This window comes from Phascolarctos cinereus, unplaced genomic scaffold, assembly GCF_003287225.1.
Source record: "Phascolarctos cinereus isolate Bilbo 61053 unplaced genomic scaffold, phaCin_HiC Scaffold_4;HRSCAF=312, whole genome shotgun sequence".
NCBI classification, from domain to species: Eukaryota; Metazoa; Chordata; class Mammalia; order Diprotodontia; family Phascolarctidae; genus Phascolarctos; species Phascolarctos cinereus.
The window spans coordinates 22139697-22161428 of record NW_027555847.1 but is presented as its reverse complement, the minus strand read 5'-3'; the positions used below and the strand labels follow the sequence as shown (position 1 = coordinate 22161428).

Below are 21732 nucleotides of genomic sequence, written 5' to 3'. Positions count from 1 at the left end.
AGCGAACAGAAGCAGGCAAGGGTCGATCTCAGTGGGCTTTGCTCAGGTCAGAGCTCATCCGGAATGTTGTGTTCAAGTCTGGGCACAACATTATACCAAATGAGTCATACACAGAGGAGGATGACCAAGATGGCTGTCATATTATAAGAGCTAATGTTGGTAAAGCACTTCAGAGTTTACAGAAAACTTTATAAATGTTATCTCATTTAATCCTCACAACAATCCTGGGGGGTAGAATCCCTTCTCCCATTTTTCAGATAAGGAAAGTGAGGGAGGTTTTTAGCCTGGAGGAGAAAAGCTCTAAGGGCACAGTCACTGTCTTCAAGTATGTGGTAGAGGAATTAGGCTCTATCTGGGGGCTCACGCCGCATTTAACATCAGAAGGGAGCAAGGCAACTCTGCCCAATCAGGTGGGGAACTGGGAAGAGATCCCAGGCTCTCTTTGGCTCTTGGCCTCCAGTTGTATTTCTAGAGAATCTTAAGAGGCCCATCCAAAGGGATGCTTCCAGATGCAAGCCAGATGGGTGCTGAGTGCCTAACAGGAACCAGGCCACCTACTCACTTGACATTTCCTTCAGGTATCTGGTAAAGAGCTACCTCCAGGTTCAATCTTCCCAAGGCTCTCTGTTGCAGACGACCCTTCCTCAGTCCATCCAGTATCTCACTTCAACTCTGACAGACAGGTGTCCAGCACAGAAGACAGCAGACTTCCTCAGCCCGGCCCTCTACACTGAAGCCTATGCACATGTAGCAGCCAGGTCAGTAAGATGCAGAAGACTGTCACCACATTGAAGGGGACAGATGGCCCTTCCTTCTTTCATTGTGGAAATCTTTCCCTTCAAAATGACCAAGGCTCCCTTTGGGTTGGACCAATCTGGAGAAGTACATCCACGAAGAGAAAAGAGAGAGTGAGAGAGATGGAGCAGGAGAGGGAGAGGGAGAGGGAAAGTGAAAGTGGAGAAGGGGGAGAGAAAGAGAGACAGAGAGGCAGAAAAAAGAGAAAGGGAGGCAGAGAGAGGGAGAGCGACAGAAAGAGAAAAAGAGGAAGAGACAGAGAAAGAGGCAGAGAGACAGAGAGACAGAGAGAGGAGAAAGAGAAAGGGATAGAGAGAGAGAGAAAAGAAGAGAGAGGGGAAAAGAGAGAGAATTGTAATACAAAAACCAAAGAGCCTTAAGTAATCACGTTGTATGTCATATCCTGCCTGAGGCTAGGCCAACACATGTTAGTGATTAAACAAACACTGGGCTGGAAAGGTCAAACCCTGCCCGGAGAAGGGAGATTCTAAGTTAGGAAGAGAGCAAACAGAAGCCAGAAAGCCAGGCCAGGTTGGTACCGGCATCTCTGCAAAGTGCTTAGCCCCAGGGGCTGAGGAGGGCAAGAAAAGCAGCCAGTGGAGAGCAGACTGAGAGAAGTGCGGGCAGGGTCCAAACCAGGTCAAGAAGCCAGCTGATGGCAGACTTTTCAGAGGGCCAGTCACTTGTCTGGCTGAATCATCTCCCCAAACACTCGGTCATTTCTAGAAGCTGCCAGCATTGGCTGACCCCGTGCACTGCTGTCCAGGCAGTCAGGACCAGGGTCAGTGGTGTTACCTCCTCTCTAAGCCCTGCTAGTCAGGTGGGTTTGTTCACTGAGTGAACAAACAGAGTCCTAAAACCCTTCTGACAATAGGCAGTGTAGACAGGACAGGCAGGCTTGAAAAACATTCACCACGGAACCTTCTTATGATGCTGGTTTTCTTTCACTAAGTCAAATTGAGTCAAGTCAACAAGCATTTATTAAGTGTCAGCTGTGTGCCAAGCACTCTGCTAAGCACTGCAGATATTAAAAAAGGCAAAAACAGGCCCTGCCCTCAACGACCTCACAATCTAATGGGAGAGACAACATGCAAACAACTCTGAACATATCATGTACAGGGTAAATTAACGATACTTTATAAGGATAAGAGAGGATTAAACGCTGACATTGCCTGGTTAGCTCCCAGAGAGGACAAGCATAGGTACTGGAACTAAACCTACGAAGACTGGTCTGCCCGAGCTGTACCACCGTTAATGAGGCACCTGGCTCATGATGAAGAAGTAATGGGGTGCCAGTTCTGGAAAGCAGGTACATTGAAATAAGCTTTAAGAAACATTATTATGCACAAGTTTTAGAAGCTATGGAAGTTACTGCTCTGTTATCTGTATGTATCTGTGTGTGTCTATACACACACACACACACACACACACACACACACACACACACACACACACACACAGAAGTATGTATATGGGAGCAGAATGGCGGGTCCTTGAGGTAGACCCTGTCTTGGTTTTGCTCCATGCATGCCCACTACTTGGTACGTACATACTAAGGGCCTCACTAATGCCTACTGAATTCCATCGTGTGGAATCCATGTCCTCCAAAGTGAGCCGACCCAGATAAAGCCGACCTAACAGAGGAAGAGGCCAAGGATAAAGCTGGACTTCTAGGAGAGCCAGGGCTTTGACGTCCCATGTGGCAGCTCAGGGCTTTGCCGTATGCCAGAAGCCCACATACGTATGGCCCAACAGAAAAAGGACTGATGAATGGACGTTGCGTACAGTCTTTGTTTTTACCTTCTTCAGGCTTATAAGGAACTCAGCTCACAAACTACATGAACTGACCAGCTCGGGGACTGACCAGTATGTGGCATGGAACCAGACCACCATCCTGCTCATCCAGGCAGCCAAAGTAAGTCCTTTACTGGCTAATGAATGACTATGTGACAGATCTCTTTCTATATCTGTCTGTCTCTCTGTGTCTGTCTGTCTCTGTCTCTGTCACTCTCTTACCTACAGCTACATTCAGGGGAGGGAAAAATGTTATCCCCTCTCTGCTATCATTACCTCATTATTTACTACCAACGCTTCAGTATTCCATATTTTAATTAAAGAACGTAAGCCCCACCAGTGAGATTGCTTTGGAGTTCTGAGGCCACCTAGGAATAGAGCTTTATTGGGCCCTGGCTGTTTACTGGGTTCTGGCTCCTGTTTGCTGTCTTCCTAACTCAGAACACAGCACAGCAAGGATCTAGGGTCCAGATTCCTTTGCCTCCCCTCGTATCCTGCTGGCACCTCATTTAATTTCATGGATATACTACTTTGGCCTTCTGTATTTTTGGAAAAGGGTCTCTTTCTAGGGCAGCTAGGTGGTACAGTGGATAGAGCACCGGCCCTGAAGTCAGGAGGACTTGAGTTCAAATCCAGCCTCAGACCAAACACTTAACACTTACTAGCTGTGTGGCCCTGGGCAAGTCACTTAACCCCAATTGCCTAAAAAAAAATTAAAAAACAAAAAGGGTCTCCTTCTCCTTGCTTGCCAGTGTCTGAAAGATGAAGGTCAATGAGCATTTATCAGGCACCTACTATGCACCAGGCGCTGTGCTAAGTGGGGATCTAAAGAAAGGTTAGAGACAAGTGCCTGCCCTCATGGAGCTCACTAGACGATCCGAGGGGGTGGACAAACGTACCGAAGTGTGTGCAAATGAGAGCCGGCCGGGGTCAACTGGAGGGACTTTCTGAGGGAAGGAATTAACATGAGGGATCAGGACAGGCTTCCTTCAGCAAGTGGGACTGCTGAGATGTGAAGGAAGCCAGGAAAGCCAAGGGGCAGAGGTGAGGAGAAACGTTCCGTTCCATGCCTGAGGGCCAGCCAGAGAAGTGCCCCGAGCTGGGAGGTGGAGTGTCACCTGGAAAGAGGCCGGCGGTGTTGAAGCACGGAGGCCAGGCAAGAGAGCCAGGTGGAAGACCGAAAAGGTGGGAAGCGGACAGGCTGTGGAGGGCTTTGGAAGCCAGACTAAGGGTTTTCTATTTGATTCTGAACATAATAGGGAGACAGCGGAGTTTACTGAGCAGAGAGATGACGTGGTCAGACATGTTTTAGGAAGACCGCTTTGACAGCTGAGTGAAGCATGGCCTGCAGTAGGGAGGCAATGAAGCTGTCCACCAGGACGGTCGCAATGGCAGCAGAGAGGAGAAGAGGATCCTGTAAAAGGAGAATTAACAGGACTCAGCAACAGACTAGACTGGGGAGAGGGCAGGGAGAGAGGGAGGGAGGAGCTGAGGATGGAGGACACCTAGGTTGCTGCTGGGCTAGTGAAGATTGGGTAACCTAGAAAGACCTGAGAATCCTACAAGGGAGCAGAGACTGGAATCCTGCTGACAGAGAGACCGCCTAGGAAGGCTTGGAATGCCCTTTGACGGGTTGAGACAAGGCAGAGTTGAGTAGACAGTGCCACCCAGTGGCACATCAGCACCATTTCTTCCCATAGGCAGCACAGGTCCTGCTGGTTGAGAATCACTTTGTCTTTGGTAGGCAGGAGAGCAGACGGAACAGAAGGACCCAGAAGAATAAACCCTAGGCCTGCCAGATAGACCGACGGCTATCCCAAGGTGACCTGGGTCAAAGGAGATCATAAACATAGAAGGGTCTCAGAAAAGTTGAACTGTGAATTGCCGTTCAAATGTAAGCGCTTATTAAGACTATGAGAGAGAGACAAAAACAGAGAGAAACAGACAAGAGAGAGGCACAAAGAGAGGGAAGGGAGGAGAGGGAGAGAGAGAGAGAGAGAGACTAAGTGGAGGAACCAGTGAGCCTCCTCATTAGTTCTCAACAAAAATGCTTTCTTGGAGCAGCGAGGTAGCACAGTGGATAGAGCACCGGCCCTGGATTCAGGAGGACCTGAGTTCAAATCCGACCTCAGACACATAACACTTACTAGCTGTGTGACCTTGGGCAAGTCACTTGACCCCACTGCCTAGCAAAACAAAAAAAAAATGCTTTCTTAAGCCTGGGACTACTGAGTAGAACAAAGATGATCTGGGTCTCTCAGGAATGAAGACCTAGTTGATGACAGCCCTTTCACAAGAGCGGTCTTCTCAGAACTGTCCCTTTCCCAGTGCAGCACATTCAGTGACCCCACCCATATTTTGGCTACAGCTTTATCGTACAAGATTCTTTACCTGTAGGCATCATCTTCCCCTCTTCCTCCACCAAGGACATGAAGCATGGTTTTGGGAGACACCCCTCAAGTTAAAATAATGAGAAGGGAATAAATTAAAAGGCTTTGCAGGAGTGAGATTTTTGGATGTATTTGAAAAGTCACAGAGTCAGAGAAAGAAAGTTGTCAAACTCCTGCCAGATAGAAGTGTTGCTTCCTTTGCAAATCTGGATGGGATAAAGTGGTCATTGTCAAAGTTTTCCTGGCCCAGGATAATGGTGAGGGTGTGGGGAGCACTACAAGAAGAAAGTCACAAAATGGTGGCACCTGATCATCTAACCTCCCCACCCCAGACCAGTTGGTCATGGCAGCAGGTGTGGTCTGTAGGACCTTGGCCTTGCAGTCAGGGAGACCTGGGTTCATAACTTAGCTTTATGGCCCTGTTCACTTAATATCTTTGGGCCTTAGTGTCCTCATCTATAAAAGAAAGGATTAGACTAATTGATTTCTAAGGCCCCTTCCAGCTCTCAATCTGTGATCCTGTGATTTGGTGTGGCGCACACCACGGTGTGGTATAGCGTGAAGTCAGGAAGACCCCGAATCCCAGCTCAGACACTTACTAGCTTTGGGACCTTAGGCAAGTCACTCAGTTTCCCCATCTGCAAACTAGAAATAATCACAATGCTTGCATTGCAAGAGGGCAGTTTGCAACTGTGAAGTTTGACAGGAATTTCAGCTCATCCCCAGAGGAAGGCAATTCACTACTATTTAAAAGAACACTGGGTTTGGAGACAGAAAACCGGGGTCATGTGACCAATGAAATCCTGGATCTGTGCCAGACCCACCCCACCCCATCCCACCCAATACTATAGAGCATCTGAAACAAAAACAAAGTAGATGAGAAAAGAACCAAGAAACAAACCCAAGGTGTTAAATGAAATATTCAAAGAAATTGAGCAAAAATTAACACTGGTTTAAAAAGCACATGACCAGAATGGGGTGGAAAAAGCATCAGTGGACCCCCAAGAAGACAAGGAATGCATGAGTCTGCATTCTTAGGAGCACCTGACCAATTCCATCCAATTAGTAAACATTTAATCAATGCCTACTATGTGCCAGGCATGGTGCTAGACACTAAGAATACAAAGACAGAAATGTAAGAAGTTATCATCAAAGAGCTTATGTTCTACTAGGAGACGCAATATGTAAAAAAAAGGTAACTGGGGGGGGCAAGAACACTAACAACCGGGGATCAGAAAAGGCCTTGCTCCGGAGGCAGCGCCTGAACGCGGCCTGGAAGCAGGATTCTATCAAACAGAGGCGCAGGGGAGCACGCCAGATGTAGCAGACAGACTGTACAAAGTCATGGAGTTGGGATGTCAGGTGGGGAAGCGGCAATTTGGCTGAACAGATAATTTGGCTGGAATATAAAGTGTGGGAATGTGAGAAATGTGAAAGAAGTCTAGAAACATTGTCTGGAGCCAGATTGGGAAAGGCTCGAAATAACAAGCTGAGAAGTTTGTGTTTTATCCTAAGGGATAGAGGGGGCCACTAGAAATACTAAGCAGATGCTTACAAACCTGATTCAGGCAGCCGGGTGGAAGATCAGAGGAGGAAGGGACTAGAAGCAGAGGTGAGGAAGGCCCGCTAAGGATAGTACCTGTGATTGGAGACAAAGGTCGAGGAGGTACAGTGAACAAGACTTGGCCACTCATTGGACACAGGAAATGAAGCAGAGATAAGAGTCATGGATGGCTCTGAGGTCACAGACTTGGGTGACTAGAAGGACGGGTAGTATCCTCTGCAGAAATAGAGAAAAATTAGAATTAAGTCTAGGAGGAAAAAACAGAATCTTGGACGTGTTAAGGTTAAGCTGCTGATGGGACATCCAGGGGAGATGTCTCATAAGTAATTATTGAAATGAAAATTTGAAAGAGAGATGAAATCTGGCTCTTATCCCTGTAGAGATAATGGAGCCCGAGGCAACAGACAGATTACTGAGAGGTTTTTTGGATTCTGTATCATACTGTTGATTTGTATCGAGCTTGCAATCCTCTAAGACATCTAGATCTTCTTCCTATGAAGTGGCATCAAACCACACCCTCCCCCAGTTGTACTTGTCATTTTTTAAACTCAAGTATAGAGCTTTACATGGATTCCTATCAGGTGTAATATTACTAGATTGGGTCCTGTGTTTGAGATCTTTGGGGATCCTGAATCTGTCATCCAACATGTTAGCTACCCCTTCCAGTTTTGTGTCATCTGCAAATTTGATAAGCCAAGGTACTGATAAAAATGTTAAGCAGTACAGAATCAAAGATAGATCCTGGGAACTCTCACAGACCTCCCTTCAAACTGACACTGATCAATTAAAGCAACTCTGAGGTTCCACCTCACACCCATCAGATAGGCAAAGATGACCACAAAAAAGAAAATAACAAATGTTGGAGTGGCTGTGGGAAAACAGGCATATTAACACACAGTTGGTGGAGCTCTGAATTGCTCTGGCCATTTTGGAAAGTATTTTGTTTTGTTTTGTTTTTTCTTTTGGCTAGGCAATGGGGTTAAGTGACTTGCCCAGGGTCACACAGCTAGTATGTGTTATGTGTCTGAGGCCGCATCTGAACTCAGGTCCTCCTGAATCCAGGGCCGGTGCTCTATCCATGGCACCATGTAGCTGCCCCTTGGAAAGCATTTTGGAACTGTACTTCAAAATCACTCAACTGTGCATGCCCTTTGACCCACTCAGCTTATACCCTAAAGAGATCAAGGAAAGAAGAAAAGGGACCATACATACAAAAATATTTAAAGCAGCTCTTTTGTAGTGGCAAAGAACCAGAAACAAGTGGGAAGCAGGAAACAGCTGAACTGATTATGGCATTTGTATATAATGGAATACTATTGTGCCCAAACAAATGACAAAATGGACAGGGTCAGAGAAACCTCGGAAGACTTGAATGAACTAGCAAAGAGCAAAGTACGCAGGACCAAGAACAGCTTTATACAATAACGACAACATTTTAAAGACAACAATTTCAAACGACTTGGGAAATTTAATCAACACAATGCGAGACTCCAGAGATGATGAGGTCAAGACAAAGAGTAAGACACCTGTTGTCTGGACGGAGGCGATTCAGGAATTTGCTTTGCTTGACTCTGCATCGTTACTGCCACGCTCTCCTCTTCCTTTTTGTTGCTGCTGATGTTCATCTGTGTGAAGAGAATTACGCAGGGCAGAGGAAAGGCAGAGAAAGCAAATGCAGAACAACTGAAAATAAAACACAATGAAAAAAATTGACATTGATCAACTAACGTGATTTTGGATTGTACTAAGAGAAGTGGTGTCCAGAAGCAAGCACCTGATAGACTGATAAGCCAGAGGATAACCAGGGTGGTAAAAGGCCTTGAGTCCATATCATAAGAGGTTCAGGTGAAGGATGTTTGGCCTGAAGAAGAAAGGGGAACATGATACCTGTGTTCAAATGTTTGAAGGACTGTCATGCAAGAAGAAGGATTAGTCTTGTTTTCCTTGGTTCCAAGAGGTCAGAACCAGGAGACATGAGTGGAAGCAGCAAAGAGGCATATTCAGGCCTGGGCACCTAATCATTAGAGCTCTCCAAAAGCAGGGCGCACGGCCTTGGGAAGGAGTAGCTTCCTTCTCTCTGGAAGCCTTCAGACAGATGCTAGATGACCCTTTGTCAGGTATGTTGTAGGGGCTTGGCCATCTAGTTAGACTGGATGGGCCCAGAGGGCTCTCTTCCACCACTAAAATTCTTTGGTTCTGTGATAATCCCATTATACTCTGACACATCTGGGGTATTTCACTGCATTCTGGGCACCTCATTTTAGAGAGGGCACTGGGAAGCTGGAATGTGTCCAGTAGAGTGTTAGCCAGATGGTGAAGGGACTAAAGACCATACCACATGAGGACCAGTTGAAGAGCCTGGCAATGTTTATATGAAGTGGGGACAGAACCTTTGTCTTCAAGTATTGGAGAGATTATCATGGGGAAGATGGATTAGACTTGGTCAGCTCAGCCCTAGAGGGGAGAATTAAGAACAGCAGGTGGAGGTTACAAGGACACAGCTTTTTCCTTACATTTATATTTTCCATATATATACATATATATATGTGTGTGTGTGTGTGTGTGTGTGTGTGTGTGTGTGTGTGTATACACATACATACATATACACACATATATATATTTCCATATATATCCTTATATTTCCTTATATATATTCCTTATATGTCCTTTATATTTCTTTATATTTACCAACAAAAACCAAACTGCCTAACAATTGGAGTGGTCCAAAAGGCCATGGCTGCCTCAGGGGCAGTGACCTCCCTCCCCCCTCCCCCAAGTCTCCACACAAAGTCCACAGAACCACTCATTGTAGACCAGGAGTGGGGAACCTGCAGCCTTGTGGCCACATGTGTTGTGGCCACCCCTGTTGTAGACTTTGCAGAGAGAATTTCTGCTCAGGCCTGGGTTGGACTGGATCAGAGCTTCTTTATCATCTTTTTGTCATGGGCCCTTGGGCAGTTGAAGCCTATAGACCCCTTGAGGATAATGCTTTTACATGCAGAGAATAAAATACATAAAATTATGAAGAAAACCAGTCATAGTGAAACACAGTTAGCAAAACATTTTTCAACACAAGTTCAGAGATGGTAGCTTCTAATCCTACTGGTCCAGATGGTTCCTAAGTCCCCTTCCAGCTTTGGCCACTGTGCAATTCTGAGCAGAAAAATGCTTATATCTGCCCCCCCCCCCCAGTTCTTTGCTTGGGTCAGAGGGCAGCCTGGATCAAGAAGCAAAGGTTCACCCAACTGTTTTTCTAGGCCCACTGTTACCACTTCACTGTGAAAACTTTTGTGGACTCACTAAGAAAACTTGAAAATGAACCAGAGATCTACCAAGTAATGAAACGACTCTGTGACCTGTATGCCTTAAACGGCCTTGTGTCTAATTTGGGTGACTTCCTACATGACGGCTACATGTCTGGGGCCCAAGCAGACCTAGCAACAGCGGCCTATGTCGACCTCCTTTCTCTGATCCGGTAAGTGATTAATCATGAGAACACCCCTGGAGTATGAAGCGAGAGGTAGCAGCTAGGATGTCGGTACCTATTCCTTTATGACATTTTATTTATTAGTATTACTACCAATAATAATAGCCAGCATTTAGATAGCACTTAGTGGTTCGCAAAGCATTTTTACATGTTACTCCACTGATATGTATCACCACCAGATTTCAACTTGCTTCCAAATCAGGATTAGTAAGAGGATATTTTAATTTGGTTTGAGTTTTGCCAAATATGAGAGGAAGGGAAAAAGAAGGAATGCATTAGTGTACACATGTTAGTTGGAGGGAGGGCAGAAGAAGGGGGAGGAAGGGAGACGTGGTAGAGAGCACAATGACTGGTTCCAGGAAACAAAGATTTCATCAAGGTAGCAAGTAGGATTCCTGGGGGGGGGGGGGGAGGAATGTCAAACAGCCAAGCTATTCTAGACGACTTTAAAGAGATATTTTACACTGCATAATGAAAAGAAAGCATTGCCCTAAAGCCACACATACTGTGTGGTGGGCAAATCATTCAACCTTTTAGTGGTCTGGGCAGCTAAGACTACAAGCTGCAGAGGAGCTGCAGCTAATGCCTTCCTGCATTAGGAGAGAGTTCCCTATACCAGTGAAATCCCAAGTCCAGGCCTTCTGTCATTCCCCAATACAAGGAAAGTGACCTAGGTGGAAATTTGATATCAGCAAGCTCTAGTAAGGAGATAACATCAGAAATTGGCAAAGGACTGGACTAAAATAAAAATATTTCTTAAAAAGCTGTGGAGGGGGTGTGTATGTGTATGGGGGGGGGGAGGAGAGAGAAGAGAGACACAGAGAGAGACACAGAGAGAGAGAGAGATGGCATATCTGTAGCCAGGGAGGAGGATGGATTATGGAGGAATATGGATCAGACTCCATTTGGGTACCATGGATAGATTATTTACTATTTTCTTATTATTATTAGTCACTGTCCCAATTCACTTACAAATAAATCCCAGGTCTACCTTGTGCATATTTGTGTGACCTTGGACAAATCACTTCATCTTTCTAGGCCTCAGTCTCCCTCTCTATAAAGAGTGAGCTGGACTCCAAGGCAAGGTGCCTTCCAGCCCTAGATCTGGGGTCCACCCAAGCCAAATGAAATGCAAAGCCTCCTCTAGAACAGTCCTGCTTTTATGCCAGCAGCCCCATGCTCTGGAACGGCACTGAGGATGGATCCAGGGACAACCACAGGCCAACTGCCGCAGGACTCAGTCAGCTGCTCTAAGTTCAGAGGGTCGTTACCAGGCTGGCCATGGTTTTTTTATTAATGGGATGAATTTTTCAACAACTGTTACTCTTGAAGATGTCTCTCTAAGTCACAGACAAATTATGAGCTATATGATGAAATCACTGGTAATCAAAGTAATTGGAAATGCATATTGTACCAAATTCAAGGATGTATCTGAAAGAGTTTAAACTATTTTTACAGTGTCTGTTGCCTAAGGCACAATTTTGGTCAGAGTATTCTCAAAGCATGATCCCCAGTGGACATTAAGCGTATGGGGGGTGGGGGGAGTGCCTCAGAGGCAGCAAGGGGTAGAAGAAGGAGAGGATCTGGATTTATGAGGCAGCTCTGCCTCGTTCTCGCTGTGACCCTCATGCCTCTAAGGTCCCATCACTCTAAAGCTGTGAAGCCAGGGTCCTGTGATCTAGGCCCAAAGTGGTCCACTGCAGACGTGCAGCAGATCAGGACAGCATGATGAACAGAGTGCCTGATGAACCCTGTACAAACTCCATGGGATCAGGTTGTACCAGCAGGTGTTTCATTTCCATTTATTTGTTATTCTCTTAGTCTTCTGTTGACGGAGACTGTCTATTGTCAACCGGCTTTAAAATCTTCTACAAGACTTTCAAAGTGGGATAAGAACCGTCATGTTTGTTCTCAACTCAGTAAATTATGTTGGCTCGTTATAGCATGTTACCTATGTACACAGGTGCTTCAAAGTGATTAATTTGTAAGTAAGCACGTCTCCCAGTTTACTTTTAGGGGTAGGGGTGGGGAGAGAAGGCAAGGCCAGGACCTATAATGTAATCTGTGCTTGGAATTTCTGGCATGAAAACTCCCTCCCCTAATGCTGATTAGCAGTTCCTCTGTAACTCAGTCTTAGAGAGTTGCCCGAGGAACCAAGGGGTTAAGTGACTTTGGCAGGGTTACACAGCCAGGATGTGTCAGAGACAGACCTTGCACCCAGGTCCTCCTAACTCAAGAACCATTAATGTTTCTATCTACACACCACACTGCTAATAGGAGATAAAATTTTAAAGTGAATATGTAAGTAGGCATATCATATTCATTATCACCATGTCAGTTTTATAATGTGTGCTATTTAATAATATTTATAATACATGATATGATACTATGATAATGCTATTGATGTTTATAATATTAATAATAAACTGAGTTAATTATTAATAATAACCCATATCTACATCCTCCTGTAAAACTAATAAAGCCCCTTCTTCACAACAACCCTGGGAAGTCAGTACTATAAGTATTTCCTCCATTTTACAGATGAAAAAACCGGGGTTCCCTAAGGCTAAATGATTTTCTCAAGGTCACACAACTCGAAAGAATGACGACCAGGACTTGAACCCAGGCCTCTGGACTCTGAGATCAATGCTTTTTCTACTAAACAACAAAGATTGACCAAAAAACAAACTGAAATACGCAAAGTGCCATGCCTAATGAATATGGAATAACTTTCTTAAATTTGTATTTGTACATGTTCTTACTGAATAAAACAGATGATGTAGTTTTCCTAATACAGGCACATTGCTGCCTCAGTCACTTACTGCCTTCTTCTCTCTGAGCCTCAGTTTCCTGAGCTGTAAAATGAAAAAGTTGACCCAAATGGGCCTCTAAGGTCCCTTCCAAACTCTCAATCTATGATCCCATGATCTGCCTGAACACCACCATTTTCCAAATTATAACCAGATCCAATAAAAAAGCCTTTTGATTCACACCTTTTGACCCATCCTCACCTAATATTCAACTCCACCCAGTGATCTCTAGGCCTTATCCATTATTCTACTTAAAATGAGTTGCTATTCAGGCCTGGGCAATGTGAACTCCCCAGAGGCTGGTCTGTTCACCAGTCTCACTTATGACCTGGTTCCCACAGAACTACAGAATGCCTCTCTCAAGGCAAGGAGCCAATTATCTGCATTTCTCTATCCCAAGGGCTCAAAGGCCATCATCCATTCCTCAACTGTAAAATGCTGGGATTGGGTGAGATGACCTCTAAGGTTAGAGGAATGACCCTGAGTCCTTCTAAATGAGAAAACACTTGAACATGGGCTGGAAATGAGCTGTTCACCAGCTGTGCCAAGAACCAGAGTCCCTACACTTGAACCACCTAGTCGTGAGAAGGCTGGCCACCATTTCCTTTGATGCCTTTCCTTTGGAGCAGCCGGAGACTCTCCCGAAGCTGTCGGCTAAATGTCGGATCAGCAGAGGGAGTGTCCACATCAATAAAATCTCAGGTCTGACGTCAAAATTTCTAAAACTAGAGCAGGCAGTGCCTGGATGGGGGCAAACATGATGATCATCAATAATACAATTTCTTAGGAAGTCTAGAAATGATCATTTAGGTAAGCACTTTATATATGTTACTTCATTTGACTCTTACAACAACCCTTATTATATCCATTTTACAGATGAGGCTGAGATGTCAGGTGATCTACCCAGGGTTACACAGGTACTAAATGAATGAGGCAGGACTTGAATCCTGGTCTTTTTGGCTCCAGTCCAGTGTTCCATCCACTAGTGCCTCCTAGCTGCTCAGGACACCCAGAAAGACACTAAATTGTGTAAAAGGTAGCAGTGACATATGCCAGACTAGTGTTTGACATCCTAGAGCGCACAGACACCCAAGGGTTAGTGATGATCTTCCATGAGCACTCAGACATTGGCTGTGGGAGCTTCCAACCCAAGAGGAGCCACAGTAGGGCAAAAACAGAGAAGCCTACAATGTTGATTTATTCCTTGGGTACCAGGATGCTTCATTATGATGGACACAATGGATACAGCCCCACCAGCATTTTTATGCCCACCAGGAAATCACCACATCTACATAATCTGAAAGATACTCATCAGCTCCTATGTTCTCTCTCTTAGGAAAGATGCAGTTTTATTAACTGATGCCTTTGACTTCTCCGATGAGTCCTTAAATTCTGCACTTGGCTGCTATGACGGGAATGCCTACGAACGGCTGTTTGAGTGGGCCCAGCTATCACCAACCAATACTGAGGTAGGGGGTACAACATGCTATCAATTATGCAAGAGAACAGAGAACAAGCCCAGAATGTATCTCCTTGTTGTCTAGGTTTATAGAATGCAGAAGAGATAAGCCACACCATGTGATTTTCAACCTAATGGAAATCAATTAAAAGTATTTTAAGCACATAGGCAAGGGGGAGGGGTGTGAGCCCATGAGAAGCTCGGGCCAGAAAGACACTGCTGGGAATGAGGGGATAGGAAAATGGAATGACATACCAGGCTCTAAATCTGGGCCCAAAGCATGTGCTCATAAAGCACAGGGGCTTTCGAGTGACAAACTCAAGTGACATTTATTGCTGCAAAGATTAACAGTGTTCCATGGATGGAAGTGGAGTTAAAGCAGACACTCTGATGGTGACAGAAAGAAGCCGCCACTTAGGACAGCCACATGAGTTACAATGACCATCCTTAGATAACCAGCTCTTCCTTGAAGGAAGACAAGGACTTTATATAATTGGCAGTCAGGGTAGCTGGAAACTCACCAGAAAACTGTGAACTTTAGTCTCAAAGACAGCTTCTCTCTCCTGAGTTCCAGGCATGTTCATTAATACCCTCCACTCACTTTTTTCATGGTATTTAATGGAAAGATTTAGATTCAAAACCCAGCTCTGTCCCTTACTACATTTCTGGAGTCCAGCTTCCTCACCCATAAAATAAGTGGGTCCCAAGCTCCTTCTAGCTCTAAGCTGATGTTCAGATGATTTGCCACAGCCCTACCCCACCCCCCATCCCCCCCAAAAACAATTTTGAAGAACATGAGGAAACAATGTAAGTGCAATGTATAGCTAATCTTTGGAGATTTAGGAAAAGATCGGACAAGGACCATACAGGTTAAGATGTGGTGGGGTTGCCATCTGAGTCACTGGAAGGAATGCCCCTAGCAATTAAAGCATGGAGCTTTCAGGTTAACAAAAAAATCTATAACCTGCATGAAAAGCTCTGTGACCTATAATCTAATTAATATAACAGCATATTTAACCTAGATGAGTTCTTTACCTTTTTGGCATCATGGAGCTTCTTGGGCAATTTGTGATGCCTCCAAACCCCTTCTCAGGACAATTTTCAAATCTGCATTTTTAATGTTTTTAAATGCATAAAATAAACTGCATAGGAATTCAAAGGAAACCAATCATAGTAATATGACTATCAAATACATATGTATGTATATCTGTACATATATATATATATATATATTTTTTTTTTAAGTTCACAGGCCCCAGACTAGGAACCTCATATTCGTTGCCTATAGGTACTTGAACATGTTTCAACATGTTCTATAGCATAAATGTGTTACTGGGATAATGAAAGTGAATAAACATGAGACCTTTTTTCTCTTGAAATTTCAAAAAGGTGTCTTGCCACATTCTTGCATTGACATCTCTGTGACTTTAATTCACACTTAATTTGCATTTTGTCATGTCAATATCAAGTCTAAATTTAGATCACCATTTTAAATGAAGTCACACTCCTCCCCTCCCCCAAGGTAACCCATGGAAAGGGTGAGTCCAGAATGGGTTTTTCCATTCTGCATCGAGAGTGCTGCATCAGCTCTATTGTACTTACAAGTAACTTGCCAGTGGCAAGGACAGTGCAGTTTCTCCTTGGCAGGTTGGGCATGTCTTGCCTGTCCAGGAAAGGGGAGAGCCCATAGCTTAGAGACCATGCAGTGGAACAAAAAGCCTGGACCAGGTATCTTTGGTGCATACCCCTTCCCAGGTGAGGGAGGAGTAGGAAGAAAAGGTTTTTCAGGTGAAAGAGGAATTGGGAGGGTGATCAGACTGGCTCTGGAATCATTACAAAGGCCGGCAATGAGTTCTGGAGAAGAAAAAATAGGAAGGTGAAGGAGGAGCAGAAAAGGTGAAGGCATCCTCTGGAAGAAGTGGCCAGAGATGAAAGAAGAGAATGAACAAACTGAGAAAGGAATCAAGCTAAAGGGAGATTCGAGGAGGAGGACAAGAGGACTCTAGCAGAAGATCCTGAGGATGAGGAGAAATTCGAGAAGAGAAGGAAAAGGACAAAGACTCAAGAAAAATGCTGACTGCAGATCCAGGGCCCTTTCCCAGTGCTACAAAGTATTTCACATGAACTCTCTCATTTGAACCTTACCACAACCCCATGGGCATTATCTCCATTTCACAGATGAAGAAACTGAGGTTCATGATGTAAGTAACACAGCTAAGTGTCAGAGGCAGGATGTGAGCCCACATCTCTGCTCCAGGTCCAGCATTCTATCCACTATAGCCCACTGCCTCTCAAGTAAAGTTCTTGTCTTCCCCAGAGCGCATAATCAAGATCTAGCCCAGAACTTCTGATTAAACCAAGTGGTGATTCCCTTGGGCTCAAATGGCACTGACCAGTGGAACCCAGAAAGCTCTGCTAGGGTACAAAGTCTTGAGCAAGAGGCTGCACGGGGGCCTTTTCACCAAAGGCAAGAGCTTCATAAATGGCAGTTTGGGGAAGTAAAGATAATATCAGAGAATTGGATTTGAATTTCTGGTCCACACCTAAAACTATCACAATGACATATATTATATGTATATATCCACATATGCCCCCACACACATACATATATATGTGCACGTGTATGTATTTGTCTATTCAAAGGAAACAGAGGAGGAAGACAAGGAGAGGAAGGAAATAGCACTGTATAGTAAGACAAATTCATGTGCAGAAAGCCAAGAATGAGAGAGGGGTAGCATTCCATTTTATATAATTCAACAAATATTTATTAAATGCCTACTAAGTGCCAAGCACTATGAAAAATACTGGAGAGAAAATCTAAAAACAAAACTGCCCCTGCCCTTGAAGAACTAAAGCCAAGAAAACACACGGACAGATAAATGAATCCAAAACCTGTTCAGAATAAATACAAAGTTAATGGCTGAGTAAATCAGAAAAGGCTTCTCACAGGAGAAAGCGCTTGAATTGCGCTGGAAAGGAGATCCCAAGAGGTCAAGGGAAGTGGGGAGAGCACTCTAGGTTTGGGGGACCACTTGTACCAAGGAAGAGAGGTGAAGATGGAATGTCAAATTGGGGAAACATGGCAGAGAGCATTTCAGCAGTGTTCCATCGGAGAAACAGACCTGACATTGTCATTGGAGCATTCCACAGACCATCTGGGCCAAAAGAGGAAATAGACAAGTCCAGGAAACCGAAGATAAGCCTGACACAAAGGAATAATAAATTAGTGATGGGAGATTTCAATCATTTCGACATCAACTGAAGCTCTCTCACACTACCAAAAGTAGGGTAGCTAATAATTTCATGACTTGAATTAACGATAACATCATTTTAAAATGGAGGAATGGACAGGGAAATTCTATGAAGGATCTGATTGTCAACAACAGGAAGGACTTGGTTGCTGGGGTGGAAATGATGGGAAACTTGAAGTGAAACAAAAACCATTCAGTCTTTGTGATAAAGAAGAAGAATACCAGGTATAGTCAGACATACATTCTAGATCTGGAGGACAAGAGAATTAAAAAGGTTCAAAGGAAAAACAGGATCTCATACACTAAAATTCTAAACAGGAAATCAACCCACAAGGGATGAGATATTCTCAAGAATAAAATTCTGAAGGTGCCTGTAATACAGTACAATACAATACAATACAATACAATGGATAAGGAAAATGAACTGTCTAAGGAGACTAATATGGATGTGTAAGGAATTCACTACCCAATTTAGATTTTAAAAAACCATGTACAGAAGATAAAAGCAAGGACAGGGAAGAGACGATGAATATATAAGCATAGCTCAGGCCTCTAAGAATAGTGTCAGAAATGCTAAAGCTCAAAACAAACGAGCTGAGGCTGGTGGAGAAAGCTAAGGATAACAAAAAGCTTTGGGTGGGATGTTTAGCCCAAGGAAGGATGAATGAAGAAACAGAACCACTTCTTGGGGTGGATGAGATTCGAGTAACTGGCAGAAGAGAGAAGCCAGAGCTTCTAATATCTGTGCCTGCTTCTGTCTGAGCTAAGAATGATCTTTGAACAGGAAAGGAAACATATAAAAATAGTAAAGAAACAAATGATACCCCAAAAAATTAAGCACCTAGCTACCCCTGATGAGTTCAAGTCATCAAACCCAAGTGAACTACACCCCAAGGTACTGAAAAAATGATCAGGGATGATTGCCAAGTCACTGTCCATGACCTCTGGAAGACTATGGAGAATATAAGAGGTACCTGCAGGGCTAAGAGAGAGTAAATGTTCTTCTGATTTTCAAAAAAGGGAAGAGAATGGAATCGGTGAGCTATAGGCCAATAAGCTGGATTTTGATTCCTGGCAAAATTCTAGAATTTTTTTTTCAAATCAAATTTTATTTTTGTGAACTTATACATCAACAACACAAACATTTTAATGTACAAACAAGAATAGGAAAGTGGCTTGTATAAGAAACCTTGAATTTGTAAAAGGTGGCAAGAGGTTGTCCAGAAAAGGAAATCATGATCTACAGAACAGCCCGGCTCCCTCAAGAACAAGTTGTACCAGATTAACTTCATTTCCTCTTTCACAGGGATGCTAGATGAGTAGAACAGCAGAATGCCATAGAGACGGTCCATCTAGATTCTAGCAAAGCATGCGATAAAATTTCTCACGCTATTCTTGTAGAAGAGATAGAAGGATGTGGGTAGACGGAAGATAAGTCCACTCACAAGGGATTGAAAGGCCAGACCCAGTAAGTTCAATGTCAGCTTTAAAGGTTTCCAGGGAAGGGCCATGCTTTCATTTCAACATTTTTATCAGCAGTCTGGCTAGAAACAGGGAAAGCACGCTTGGCAAAACCATAAATGACTCAATGCTGGGAAGAAGAGCTAACACACGGGATGACACGACTAAAAAATATCTTAACAGACTACAATGTTAGGCCATATCTCATAAGATGGAATTTAATAGAGATAAATGTAAAGTGTTATACTTGGGTTCAAAAAATCAACTGCATAAGGACAAGATGGAGGCTAAACAACATCTCACCTGAAAAAATAGCTAGGGCTTTCCAAGCTCAATATGAGCCAACAGCGTATTCCCCACGAAAGCTCATGTAACTTGGGGCTGCATTAAGAGAAGGAAAGCATCCCAGAGCCCACCTTTTAGGAAGGATCATTGACAACCTGGAGCATCAAGGGGAGGAAAACGAGGTCAAGAGCCTTGAGATCACGGCATGTGAGGATGAGCTGAAGGACCTGAGGACTTTCAGCCTGGAGAAGGAAAAACTTAGTGGGGATATATGATCACTATCCTCAAGTATCTGAAGGGCTGTCACTGAAAAGAGGACAAGATTTGCTCTGCTTATTCCTAAAAGACAGAACTAGGAGCAGCAGGCTGAAGTCACAAAGACGTCAATTCAGGCTTGAGGTAAGGAAAAATTTCCTAGAAATTAGAACCGTCCAAAGTGGAAGGGACCGCCTCTGAAGGGAATAGCGGACACTCAATTTTAAGCTTCTTGGTATTGGTTGGAGAACCACTGGGGTGGGGAGGGTGGGAGGTTGTGGAGGAGACTTTGTTCACAGTCAGGTGGAAGCTTGATGAATGAATCCCTATAGATATCAAGGGGATTCTTTTACCTCTATGATTTAGATGAAATGGCCTCCCTTCCAACCTGGATTTTAGTTCTGTGATTATGTGTCAGAGGACCTGGGCTCTACTGCTAACTAGCTCTGAGACTCAGAGACCATCTACTAGCTTTGTTTTATAGAGAAGGAAACTAAGGTATCTTCCAGCTTTAATGTTCTGTGATATTATGGTACAAACCCTAAAAGAGAAAGAAAAGGGTATTCCTACCTGGACTAGTGGATCTAATCTGAAAAGTAAACTCACAACATATATGTGTAACATATGTGTGTGTATCTGTATATCTGTATACATATATAATATGTAAAATATGTAATTTTCACATGGCTAAATAATAATACACATTTTCCCCCTTTGCTATGCAAAAGAGGAAAAAACAACCCACTCCTCTATATCCAAAATAACTGAAATGTTCTGGGTAAAACCAGGTTTACTGACTGCAAAAGAATCAGGTCCTTCTTCTCTAAGTTACCATGGAAAAAAAAAAAAATATATATATATATAGCTTTTAATTGTTTGTATATCCCAAAAGCACTTGAGTCTTTAATTAGCTGATTTTTGTATTATTACCATAAGGATGTCAGCGTACAGAACAAGGAGATCTATAAAGTGGCTTTTAAATATCCCTATTTCTGTGTAAACAAGGAACCGCACTGGTGAATTGTTAAATTTTAAAACTGGTGGGGTGTCACCCTATGGAACGATGATGTCACATACAAAGTGAGGCTTTAGACCACGTGGCCTCTTTACTCTAGCAACAGCAGACTCTCAATTCTACACCTAATCAACTACATGATTATATGGATTTTCAGAATACAGTGACTCTGATTAGAAGAATGTGTAATTTCAAATAGCTTGAGGGCCCCAAAAGTTTCAGTGGTAAAAAGTTCAAATTGAACCTAGCTGACCTCCAGAATTTCCACAAACAGTTGAATGAGTTGTCATAAAATGTATTTTAACCTAACCTATCCTATTTACGTGGGCAGAAAAATGCAGTGCATAAATTTTTTAAATACCTACAACTGAAAATGCCATGTAATCAGGGATAGGTTCAATTTAATATACTAGCCATACAATGCAATTATTTTTTCTTTTTGCTGGGGTAGGGAGAGGGGAGAGAGAAAATTTCATAGTGAAATACAGTTATACTTTTGGATATAGTGTAAGTAGTTTAAAAAAAAAGTCTCCAGCACTCAAAAAGTTGAAAGGGACCTCAGGGGTCATTTGGTTTGACCCATAACCTATCAGGAATCCCTATTCCAGTATCCCCAGATATTCATCCAGCCTCCACCTGAAGACCTCTAGGAACAAGGAGCCCACGCTTCCTCAAGGCAGCCCATTCCATTTCGAGCAGCTCTAGTTATTAGGAAAAGTTTCATTTCACGGATCCCAAATCTGCCTTTCTTTGATTCACTACTCTCAATATATTTTTTTTAAATGGGGAGAATACTTGAGGTCATTTAAAGATGGCCTTTATCCCAAGGCTATCTGCTTGTTGGGTCTAACCTTCCAACCAGCTGGACTCACTGACTGATCTTGGTCTATTTCAGCACTAATTGTGGAATGTGGCTTGAAAAGGCCTACCGATATTTTTTCATGCCAATTTATTTTTTAAATGTCTTATTCTGATAAATTTGAGGCCTATATCAGACTAACAGAGGCATAAGGGATGGCTCTTTCCACTTAGCCCATCCTACTGCACTGGGAAAGAGTTGGAGGGGGTAAAATGGGGCAAAACAGAGGTTTGGGTTCTGAAATTAAGAGATCTTTCCCACTCTACCCCATACATCTGGCATCTTTACCCTTTGCTGCTACAAAAGC

General features: G+C 43.6%; 1 protein-coding gene across 3 annotated transcripts in view; it reads left to right on the top strand.

Annotated features, from left to right (window-relative positions):
• Positions 1-21732, top strand: part of ACOX2 (acyl-CoA oxidase 2) — a 52326-nt gene that overhangs the window by 29499 nt on the left and 1095 nt on the right. For all 3 annotated transcript variants that reach the window (XM_020968919.2, XM_020968917.2, XM_020968918.1), the window contains exons 11-14: positions 579-758; positions 2605-2710; positions 9801-10018; positions 14177-14309. In XM_020968919.2, the coding sequence (XP_020824578.1) occupies positions 579-758; positions 2605-2710; positions 9801-10018; positions 14177-14309 (637 nt within the window). The remainder of the gene's footprint in view (positions 1-578; positions 759-2604; positions 2711-9800; positions 10019-14176; positions 14310-21732) is intronic.